Source organism: Carlito syrichta, unplaced genomic scaffold (assembly GCF_000164805.1).
Source record: "Carlito syrichta isolate Samal-C Ts95f unplaced genomic scaffold, Tarsius_syrichta-2.0.1 Scaffold303721, whole genome shotgun sequence".
NCBI lineage: Eukaryota > Metazoa > Chordata > Mammalia > Primates > Tarsiidae > Carlito > Carlito syrichta.
In genome coordinates, this window is record NW_007247817.1 from 520,645 (window position 1) to 532,464 (window position 11,820).

General features: G+C 53.6%; 1 protein-coding gene across 1 annotated transcript in view; it reads right to left on the minus strand.

Moving 5' to 3' along the window:
- TLL2 (tolloid like 2) overlaps positions 1–11,820 on the minus strand; it is a 123,185-nt gene that overhangs the window by 22,020 nt on the left and 89,345 nt on the right. Inside the window, exons 11-13 of the mRNA XM_021712915.1 lie at positions 10,161–10,277; positions 8,801–8,946; positions 7,692–7,887 (exon numbers count right to left, since the gene is read on the minus strand). Coding sequence (XP_021568590.1) covers positions 7,692–7,887; positions 8,801–8,946; positions 10,161–10,277 — 459 coding nt within the window. The remainder of the gene's footprint in view (positions 1–7,691; positions 7,888–8,800; positions 8,947–10,160; positions 10,278–11,820) is intronic.

Here is an 11,820-nt window from a genome sequence, read left to right on the forward strand (position 1 = left end):
GGCTCTTCAGACCGTGCTTGGGAACTCCCAGGACGCCCGCTGCTTTTCAAAGGTATTTCTCGGATCACAAGTCTGACTCCTTCCAACTTCTAACCCACTGGTCCTACAGAAAGTGCAAACCCTCTGATCAGCCTATCTTCCTCCACTCAGTTCTTTCCAACTCAAATATGCCTCTTTCCCTCCGATCTTCCTTGTCTGCAATGCACAAATTCCTCATCTGCCTGGCAGCCCTTTGCCGCGTGAAGGGTGGTTTGTAAATATCCCATCACTTCCCACAGTGGAGAATGAACTTGGGAAGCTCTGAGAATGGTGTATTCTTGGCTCAACAAGAATGGATTGGTCACTAGGAACGAGTAGGTTTAGAAGAGATACTCCAAGCAGAGAGCTGAAGTGGCCCGTGGCCTCAAGCAAGTGTCGGTATGAAGTATGTTGAAACAGTGACAAGCGTGCAATTGTTTACGATATACAAAGCACTTTCTTAGACATTGGCTAGAAGGCATAGCCGGAAGAAAACGGGTAATAAAAAGCGGTGGAAAGAGGCCAGGTTTAAAGTGAGTCGGACCTGAGTTAGACACACCAACAGATCGTTCCCCAACCAATTGGGTGACCATGGGTGATTTGAACCTCTCTGGGCCTCCCTCCTGCTTTAAAATGAGATGATGATCCTTGCTTTTAGGGTTGCAGCGGACTGAAAATGATGGGTGTGAAGTGCCCGGCATATGGGCCATCGACTCAACACAGGAGACAATCGTGGCACTTTTGAAGTTTCAGAGGGTAGAGAGACACAGGGATGGGGTAGTGAAGAGGATAAGGTGACCCGGGCACAGCTGAATCAGGTGGGAGTAGAGCCCTGCAGGCCTAAGGAGAGGAGGGAGACAAGGCAAGACGAGAAAGAAGGAAAATGCTTCAAGGATGGGCCAGTGGAAGAAGATGGGTGGGCAGGAGGGCGGTGCAGCAGATTCAAAACACTGACTGGTGGGCCTGGCAGGAAGGTAGGACACTGACGGCAGAGCCCGTCAGAAGAGGCTAAGACAGGGACAGGTGTGATGGCGTGATGGCTCACACTTGTAATCTCAGTGCTTTGGGAGGCCGAGGTGGGAGGATCGCTTGTGGTCAGGAGTTTAAGCCAGCCTGGGAAACACAGCAGGATCCCATCTCTAAAAAAAGAAAGGAAAAAAAAATCCTGGTATGATGGCATGCCTATAGTCCCAGATACTCAAAAGGCTGAGGTGGGAGGATCACAAGAGTCCAGGAGTTTGAGGCTGCAGTGAGCTATGATCACAAAACGGCGCTCCAGCCTGGGTGACACACAGAGAGATCTTGTCCCAAAGAAAAGAAGAGACTAAGACAGACAAAAGACTAAGGCAGGGACAGGGAGGGACTGATGCCAGAAGATGCTGCAGCGGTGGACAGGACACACAGGCAAGGAGAGGCTCACCGAGGAGCACGTCTCTTGACGCCATCTCAGCCGGCTATGGGAGGGCAGCCAGGGAATGAACTTGGACCCAGAGCAATCATTCCTCCAGGGACTAGAAGGGGATGGTTTTGCCGCAGGAAGGAGGGCGGAAGGTGTACTTCCACACCTGAGCTGTCTCCAGCAGCAGTCCAGGAATGTTTGGTTGTTTGGAGGCCTGCAGCTGCTTGGCTGGATGACATAGAAGTGCTCTAAGCCCTGTTAGTGCTCTGGGCCTGGAAGTGCACTTCTCTCGGGGGGAATGTGGCTGTCTGCGTGGCCTCCACACTGCAGGAAAGCAGCATCTGCTCCAAGCCTACTGGCTTGTGCCCGCCCTGGAGGGGCCAAGGCCAAGCCTCTCAGAAAAATCTGGAAGAGTGCAGGGGTAGGCAAAGAGGCTGGAACCAGGGCTCAGGTTAGCATAGCCGGAGCTCTGGCTTCTCCTTCTCCAGCTATGAGCAAAAGAAGGAGTCATTCTGAGGTTACATCATGAGACGGTTCGGGCAGGACCTCAAAGATTGTTCCAGAAAGAGTTAAGGAAAGAGGAGGCAGGGCACATCCCCGGACTTTTGAAGAGATACCTTGGAGGCAACCAGTCGCCCCCCAGCCCCTCCCCCAGGGTGGCCCTTCAGCACCGGGATGGCAGGATGCAAGACCAAGGTGGGATCCTTTGCTCTGTACTTTGGGGGACCAAAGTGGCCCCACCAGCCTCAAATGCTGCTGCCTTCCCCGCTGTAACCAGGCATGCAAGGTGCTCTGCCCACTGCCTGGACAGTAGGCCTTGATGGGGCTGCCATCTGGCACCCAGAGGGGCTGCAGAGGCCAATTGGCATCCCGGCCAGTGTCAGGCGCCAGCTGGGCCCTGGACAGAGCTTGCTGCCAGCTGGCATCACGGTCAGAGCCTCCCGGGCTGGCCCCAGTCCTTCTGCAGGGCCTGGGAGCCGCTCTTCCAGCTTTGCTCGCTGGAGAAGGTCTGGCACACGTGGGCACTGTGTCCACCGGACACCCTACTGGCGGCCTTGCTGGAAAAAGTCTGGGCTGAGGCAGCTGGCTGTGCCCATCTCTAGACCTGTGCTGTCTGGTCCACAAGTCCAGCCCCCGCTGGCCATTGGGCACTTGAAACACAGCTGGAACAAACTGAGATGTGCTATGAGCTTGAAACACACACCGGATTGCCAAGACTTAGCATGCACAAGCCAGAAACTATCTCCCTGATATTGTGGATATTGATCACATATTGCAGTGATATTGTCCTGGATAGACTAGGGTAAATAAAATTTCATTTCGCCTGATTTTTGGTAAGGTGGCTGCTAGAACATTTAAGATTGGCCTCAATCGAGCACTGCGTCCTACTTCTGTGGGATAGTATTGTACAGGGCTGTGGAACTCACTCACTACTCTTTGGAAGAACCTTGCAAGGGCAGGTAGAAGGAGGTCCAATCTACCAGTGGGGAAACTGAGGCACCTTCATTCATTCATCCATTCATTCACGACAGTACTCAATAAGCATTTAAGGAGCCTACTGTGTGCCAGCATGGGGAATATAGTGGAGGACAATGCAGATAGGACCCAGTTGCAGAAATGAAACTGACCTGCCAGAAGGCAGTTGACGAGCCCCCAGGGCTCCAGACGCCAAGTCCAGTGCCCGTACCCTCCCCGCTAACGTCGTCCTGAGCAGGTAGGAAGGTGACCAGTGAATTGAGTCACCAACACTGGGGACAGATACCGATGCCTTCGCTTCCCTTCCCTGCAGCTTTTGTGTGACCTCAGTGAAAGATTGTGGGCCCCTGCCCACCCAGGCACTAGTTCCAGCCCTGCCATGCAAGGAAGTCCAGTTTCCTCACTGTAAAACGGGGCAACAGTATTGCCCACCAGGCAGCTGTTCTGAAGAGAAGGCGAGATGGACAGCACTCAGGAGATGTCTTTTCCCCCTTGAGTAGGTCTAGGTGAGCTTTCTGTGAGTCCCGAGTCCTCCTTTAAGATTCAGGGTCAAGGGCAATGTTGTCTATTTCTTCTTTTCCTCTTTTTTTTTTTTTTTTTTGAGTTGGAGTCTCACTCTGTCGCCCAGACTGGAGTGCAGTGGTTGCTCCCGGCCACCGCAGCCTCGACCTGCTGGGCTCCGGTGATCCTTCCGCCTCAGCCTTCCGAGTAGCTGGAACTACAGGCGCGCACTACCATGCCCAGCTAATTTTTTTGATTTATTGTAGAGATGAGGTCTCGCTGCCCAGGCGGGTCGCAAACCTGCGGGCTCAGGCAATTCACTCATCTCAGCCTCCCAAGGCGTGGGATTACAGGTTGAGCCACGGAGTCCGGCTTATTTCCTCTTTTCTACACGTGGCTCTCTGCCGTCCTCCTTGACATAAAAAGAGGTCAAGCCGGGTCTGTGCCCTAAGTGTTTGTAGGTGGGCCTCAGTTGACATCTGCACAGGCATCTCAAAAGGTGTCTGCAGAATGAAATGCCCTTGAAGTAGGACACTGGGAGACTAACTTGAGCCTCGCCCCAGGAGGAATCGCACAGCCTCCACCTTCCGCATGGCAACGTCATGGCATGTTTGCTTCCGGTCTCCTCCACCCCCTGGAGCTCTTAAGGACACTCAGTGTGTGCTATTCTTGGTGTCCCCAGCCCTAACACAGCGCCAACACACAGTTTGATGGGATGCTGGACACATGTTCCACGTGGAGGAGGCGGAGGGTGGCATCTTCTCACCAGTACATGGAGCCGGTTATCACAGTGACTCAGTGGGTTCAGGATCTCACTCAATTCCTTACACACCAGGCTAGCCTCATAGAAGCACTCCCTTCCACTGCCCTGATTGGTACCTCCAGTGGGGTTGCCACAAACATTCAGATGGTCCTGTTAAACCTGACTTTCAGGTAAACAACACATCGCAGCTTAGCACAGTATGCAATATTTGGAACATATACTACCCAAAAAAAATCATCTTGTCTCTAAAATTCAAAAGTAACTGAGCATCCTGGTTCTTTTACTTCCTAAATCTGCCAAACCTCATCTCCAGCCTCAGCTGGTTCCCTCAAGCATGTACATTGCTGATTACCAGTAGAACAAGGAACGGGGTGTGGCTGGGCCCGTGGAAACTGGTTACATTATCTCCCTGAAGCAGAGTTCAGCACCTGAATCACAGAGACAGGGTGGAAGTCGTGGGGAGAAGCGGGTCAGGAGGATTAGGATACACAGAAATAGAAAAAAAACTTCATAATCATTCATGCCACGTGGTGAGCAGAATAAAGCCTCCCCGGCCCGGTGCAGTGGCTTATACCTGTGATTCCAGCACTTTTAGAGGCTGAGGCGAGAGAACTGCTTGAGCCCAGGAGTTTGGGCAACATAAGGAGACCTCATCCCTTAAAGAAATAGATATGTAGAAAAAAATTTAAAATCAGACAATTAGCTGGGCATGGTGGTACACATCTGTGACAACAGCTGGGCTTCAGTGAGCTGTAATTGTGCCACTGCACTCCAGTCTGGGCAACAGAGTTAAAAAAAAAAAAAAAAAGATGAGGGTCTCCCAAAGCTGTCCATGTCCTGGTCCCGGAAATCTGTGCATTTGTTACCTGACATGGTGAAAAGACTCAACAGGTGTGTTTGAATCAAGCTCTTGAGATGGAAGATCCCCGCATGATCTGGATGGGCCCAGTGTCCACACAAGGGCACACATAAAGGCAAGTGAGAGGAGGACAGTTGGGGGTCAGAAAGAGAGACACGGCGGCAGAAGCAGAGGTCTGTGATGCAGCCCAGGAAAGACACAAGCGGCCGTGGCTGGCTTTGGACACGAGAGGGGACCACAAGCCAGGGATGTAGGCAGCTTCTAGAAGCCAGGAAAGACAAGGAAATGGACTCCCCGCAGACCTCCAGAAGAAAGGCAGCCCTGACAAGACCTCGATTTTAGCCCAATGAGACCTACTTCGACGTCTGACCTCCAGAAATGTCAAGTCATAAATCTGTACCGTTTTAAGCCACCAGGCCTGTGGCAATTTGCTACAGCAGCAAAACGAAACTGATACATCACAGCAGCAAGAAGAAATGTTCACACTGTTCCTTCCAGAGGGAATAATCACCTCAAAGATTCTATCCCAGCAGATGCAAATTAACAGACTAAAATTTACACCAGGTGTATTCCCTTTCACTATTTCATTTTCTCCTGACAACAACCTTGCAATAACCCGGCAGCACCGTTTCTCCGGCTGAAGAGACTGGGGCTCAGAGAAGCTGTGCAACTTGCTCAAGGCCACACAGCCAGTGTCGAGCTGCCATGTCGCATGGGGGCCGCCCCAGGCTGGGAGACGCTGGACACACGCAGGCTGGGCCAGGGCAGGGTAGGGGCTGGGAATTCCCAGGCACCATGACCAAGGCTGTCATGTCCCTCTTCCCTCTGAAATCACAAGCTGGCCTGCATTTGAAATACACTCGCTATGGGCTTTTTTTTTTTTCTCTTTTGGCTTGGGAAAGAAACAAAGTTTTGTCTCCAATCATTCCGAGCATGATGGTTCTTACTCTGTTTCTGCTTGGGTTTCACTCTCCCCAGGGCCTCAAGATGGGAAAAAATAAGTCCCACATCTCGTCTGGCACTTGGCAGCTTATAAAGTGCTTCTGCAGACAGCCTTTCCCTGGGTCTTCACAACAACTGGTTATGTAAAGACTTCACACAGAGGAAGATTTCCTTCCTCCTATTTTACAGAGGGGGAAACTGAGGCTACAGTAAGGACAAACAGCTGCCTGCTCTGGGTGCTATGGCTTGAAGCGAGTTCCTCTGACACTCAGTCCGTTCAGGTAGAACCTGGGAGAAGGGTCTCAAATGGGTCAGAAGGAGTGACTGGGAGTAAGGATCTCTGGGTTGGCCTGGCCAGGAGTCCCAGGAGGGGAGGAAGGAGGGAAAGCCCTGCCCCCAGGCACGAGAGGGCCTCCCAAGGCTGCCCATGTCCTGGTCCCTGAAATCTGTGCATCTGTTACCTGACATGGTGAAAAGACTCAACAAGTGTGTTTGAATCAAGCTCTTGAGATGGGAGATCCCCGCATGATCTGGGTGGGCCCAGTGTCCACACAAGGGCACACATAAAGGCAAGTGAGAGGAGGACAGTTGGGGGTCAGAAGGAGAGACACGGCGGCAGAAGTAGAGGTCTGTAATACAGCTCAAGAAAGACACAAGCAGCCATGGCTGGCTTTGGACACAAGAGGGGACCACAAGCCAGGTAAGCAGGCAGCTTCTAGAAGCCAGGAAAGGCAAGGAAATGGACTCCCCGCAGACCTCCAGAAGGAAGGCAGCCCTGACGAGACCTCAATTTTAGCCTGAGACCTACTTCAATGTCTGAAGGGACTCACTAAAGAAAACGTGCCCGTTGCTGAAGGCTGCGTATCACCACTCAAGTCTGTCACTGTGCCTCTGGGTACCCAGGCCCAAAGAGCTCCCAGCATCTCTCTTGGGGTGGCCATTGGGGCTCCCGGGGCCTTGAGGGCAGAGAGGGAAGAACTTCCCATTCCCAGGAGGCATGGAAGCCGGCTGCAGTAGAGGGCCAGGACGGTTGGGTCTGCTCCAGCTCTTCTGGGTCTGGCCCCATCAAGACCGCCACAGAGAATCAAGTCTCCATGGCAGCACGGAGGTTCATTCCCCGAGCAACACCCCTTAGCCTCCTCCCACGCCCATCCCTCAGAGGAGGCATGCAGGCTGGGGGTACCGAGCCTTCAGGAGCTGGGGACCCGGGTTACCCATCTGGCCCCCACCAAGGTACGTGAGGCAGCGTCGTGGCAAGAGTGAGCTCAGGCTTTAGGCTGGCCAGGCTTGGATTCCGGATCCGCCACTTAGCCATCGGCATGATCCTGACCAGCCCTTCTCGGCCCTGGCCAAATGCCCTCCAAACCCACCTCAAAGGGTCACTGTGGGAATTAAACCACATCATGTGAGTCAAGGGCCTCACACAGCTCTTGGTGAGCAGTAGGTGCTCAGTTAACGAGAGCCGCTACACAAATATTCAAGGTTATCAACGCTCAGTTTCCCAACCATGCAGTTTGCCTTGTAAACTTAAAATCTAATTGCCACGTAGAGCTTTCTGGCACGTGGACACCAAGGTAGGTCCTGTTCCTGACCAACTGGGATCTCCGCTGGGAACCCCACAGACGGGCTGCCTTGACGGGTGCTGGCTTCCTTATGGGTTTTGAGAATCCTAAGCCAGGGGGAGCAATATTTCTTCTTGTGCGTGAAAGTGGAGACACATGGCTAACTCATACCCTTGAAAAAACTGGCCGCGAAGCCCGCTTTATTGATGGAGCCATCGGACACGAACTTCATCCACAGCCTGTTGGAGCTGGATTTGACATCCTCTGGCTTCTCGTAGCCACAAAAGTGGCCAATCAGGGCGCTCTCCTCCGTGGGGCCATCCCGGATTTCCAGGTAGTCGTACGCACAGCTGTCGTGCCTCTCGATCTAAAGGAAGGAACACGGGCAATGGGGCCGACAGCAGATGGTGCAGGGTTTAGGCATCCGATCGAAAAAGGGAACCCGAGTGTCACTCTCAAAGCCTAGCCAAGCGTGGAAAGGATCCACGCGTGGCTGGGGCTTCTCCACGTTGCCCCCTGATGGCAAGAACAAGGGTGAATCAAGCCAAGTCAAGAATGAGAGAGGATACACAGGGAAGAATGAATCGACAAAACTTCCTTGGGCCCCTTCCCAGAGGCTCACTTTGACTGCTTCCCTCAACCAATCTCTTCAGCAGCCATCAGAAAGAAAGTCAACCCCATTTCAGTCTGCAAGGATTTTGATGTCAGATGTCCGGACCCAACCCACCGTGGGCTTGAAAATGGCCCCTGAGGCTAGGTGCGGTGGCACACGCCTGTAACCCCAGCACTTTGGGAGGCTGAGGCGAGAGGATTGCTCAAGCCCAGGAGTTCGAGACCAGCCTGGGCAACATAGCGAGACCTCATCTTTACAAACTATCAAAAAAATTAGTGAAGCATGGTGGTGCGTGCCTGTGGTCCCTGCTACTCAGGAGGCTGAAGAGGAAGGATTGCCTGAACCCAGGAGGATGAGACTGCGGTGAGCAGTGATCTGCCACTGCACTCCAGCCTGGGCAACAGAGTGAGACTCTGACAAGGAAGGAAGCGAGGGAGGGAGAGAGAAAGAGAGGCAGAGAGAGACAGACAGAGACAGAAAGAGAGAGAGAGAAAGAGAGAAAGAAAGAGAGAAAGAGAGAAAGAAAGGAAGGAAGGAAGGAAAATGACCTCTGAGTTTTCTGTTTTCCACTGAAAAAAAGGAAATCCATCTTTGTGGAGTGGAGGGTGTCTAGGAAACACTGTCACTCACCTCACCACCCTCGGAAAGCCGGTCTGACAGCACTCACCTCAAAAGCTTGAAAGGCAAGGCCCACGTGAAAGCCCTCCGAAACCGTGATCCTCCAAACACATTCCTTGGAAGGTCTGTAGTCATCCGGGTAGTTGGGGGACTGGATCTGCCCCGCGTCTTTGTGAATGTCTCCGCCGCACGTAGCTTTACAAAGACACGGTGGAGGAGGAAGGTGGGGAGTCCTGGTCAGATCTTAGGACAGCCAGGGCCACGCGTCACCACTAGGTGGCTTCACTCACCAACATTTTCATCTCCATCCAACAAAGACGATGCCCCCGAAAAAGGTACCGTGCACCTAAGCTTCCAGCTCTTGAGTTTTGTTCATACAAAGAAAGTGACCGTGCAGAGCCGGGGTTGCCCACCGTTTTCGGATACCAGAATCACCAGGGGGAGTTTCCCAAGTGTAGACACTACAGCTGCCTCCCCAGAGGTTCTGGCTCAGGTGAGTCTGGGGGAGCTCTGAGCAGCAGTGAAGTTCCCCAGGTGATTCCAAGGTGGAGGGTCCAGGACCGTGGGACGGGGGGACATGTGTGCACACACATGCACACACGCATGCACATGCACATGGCTTCTTTTACAAAAACATCACTTGCGCTTCTCCAAGATGACAATCACTTAAGGCCAAAAGGGGCCTTGATGATTTTCTAGTAGTTTCCCTTCTTTGGGGTATAGGATGGGTTGGGGAGTGAGCCAGGGAAGCCCATCACATAAAACAAAGAGAAGCACGCTGTCTGAGAGCCTGTCTAGAGCCCAGACTGTAGCTGAGTGGGGTGCTCTCGAAGTCCCTTCTGTGTACCTGGGAGCTCCCTGCTGATGTCCAAAGTCTTCTAACGAGACAAACAGAGCCCAGAGAAGTCAGATTCATTGCTTGGGCTCACTCAGAGACTCAGAGGTGGCTGTGGTCTCCCCTGGGCTCTAGATGCCCTGGCACGACCCTTGCATGGGGGGAGCCCACCTCCCAGCTGGCCTGGGATGAGGGTTCAGTGGGCTGGTGACAGGTCGATGACGCCCGTTCTTAAGTAAGCACAGCTAGCCTCTGCTTCCAGCAAGTGGGGGCCAGGGGAGTGTGCAGTCCCCAGCCTGTCCCCCGCAGCAGCTGCCTCCTCCCTCCGCCTCCATGACGCTGGTGAGCGTCCACAGGTACCTTGGGAGGGAGGAGGACTGCGGGCTACCCAGCCTGTCAGAAGCTGCCCCGGTGGCCACTAGAGTTGCCTGCCCGCTAGAGTTCCAGCTCAGGTGGGTCTGGGGAGCTCTGAGCAGCAGTCAAGTCCCCCAGGTGATTCCAAGGTGGAGGGTCCAGGACCAAGGGATGGGGGGACATGTGTGCACACATGTGTACACACGCATGCGGAACACACCTTCGTACACCGCAAAGAAGCCCTTGCCCAGAATGTTGCTGCTGCTGCGAAATTCCACCCAGAGTCGGCTGTCTGTGGACACCAAGGGCTCCGGGACTTTGTTGCCACAAAACCTACCTGGAAAGTGGAAAAGAAAGAGTCAGGACGCCCGGGGGCAGCAAGGAGGCACTTCCTGCCAGCCGAGAGGAAGCCGGGGGTCTCCATGTGTGGCTTGAAGTGGACCACAGCCCTAGCCATGATGACTTGTCCCACAGCACACAGGAGGAGAAGACGGGATCGAAAGCGCCACCCCACCCGTGGGCCTCATCCACAACCCGGGCGCCGCATTCAGGTCAGAGGAATTCCAGAGTCCCACCCATCAGCACCCAGGCAGCCCCTCCGCTGCCGAAAGGGTCTTGCCGGAGCTCTGAAGGTGTGGCGGGATGATGGTGTGAGACAGTGATTCAGGCTTCCTTCCTGGGAGCTCCTGTCCCCTCTGGGGATACAGAGCGCTCTGCTTCTCTGGTCTCAGAAACACACAGGGAACACATGACAAAGACAGCAAGTCTTCCTGATTTTGGAACTTCACGAGCCTAGTTGCAGCACTGAAGCTTTGGAAGAACGCACAGCACCTAAGAGCACATTTCTCCAGCCTCAGGGGGGCTCCTGGGAGAAGGAGTGAGGGGGCTAGCAAGAAAGTACCCTCAGCCCTGAACTGAGACCCTGGGCCGAAAAGAATGATAGAGACCCCAGCTAGATTTGAGGATCCAGGACAGGCAGAAAACTGTGTCCCCCATTCTTGGGCAGAGCCCAAAGGATTCCCCTGGGTTGGAACAGATGTATGTGGCCTGCTGAACATTTGGCCATGAGAAGGGGAGTCAGAACCCTTCAGGCAAAGTATGGCAGGCTGGTGGCAATGTGATTCCAGGTCCCCCAGGAGTATGGAAGTGACTTTCCAGTAGCCCAGAGGACTTGGGGGTGGGCACAGACGATCTCCCGTTCGGAACTGGTCTAGGTTTGAGGCACGATAAAAGCACAGAAGCCACTTATCTGGACAGAGGATGGACCCATCGGGGATGAGGACATCCCAGCAAGGCCATCAGGCTGGCAATACAGAAGCCTCCCTGCCACCATGCCTTGGCACCCCCCACCCTGGGGGAACAAAACACAAACTGACTGAAAGGAATGAAGTCCTTACTACCTGATGGAAAGTAAGCTCGTCACTGACGGAAACTTCTGTTCCTGGAAATAAAAAACCTTGCATTTCTTAAACACTTGGGTATGTGGTCTGAAACTTGGACGCTCTACAGAGGAAAATGGGAGGGCATGGCCCTCCCAGGACATGACAGTCCTTGGCCACCTTATTCCCGACCCCACATGAAGATGGCGGCCTAGGGCCAGGGTAGGGATGGGATGGGGGGATGGCGGAGTCTTACTGATCTGAACACAGACCCACCAGGGGCTGTTTGAACCGGAAGTCCCAAGTTCTGCCAAGCATCTACCGTGAGAGTCACTCAAAGAACTTATGTAGCACAAGGCAGGGGAAGTGGGGAGTGACTGCAAGCAAGTATGGGTTTTCTCTGGGGGATGATGGCTGAAAACATTCTTTTTTTTTTTTGAGTTGGAGTCTCACTCTGCCACCCAGACTGGAGTGCGGCGGCCGCTCCCAGCCACCGCAGCC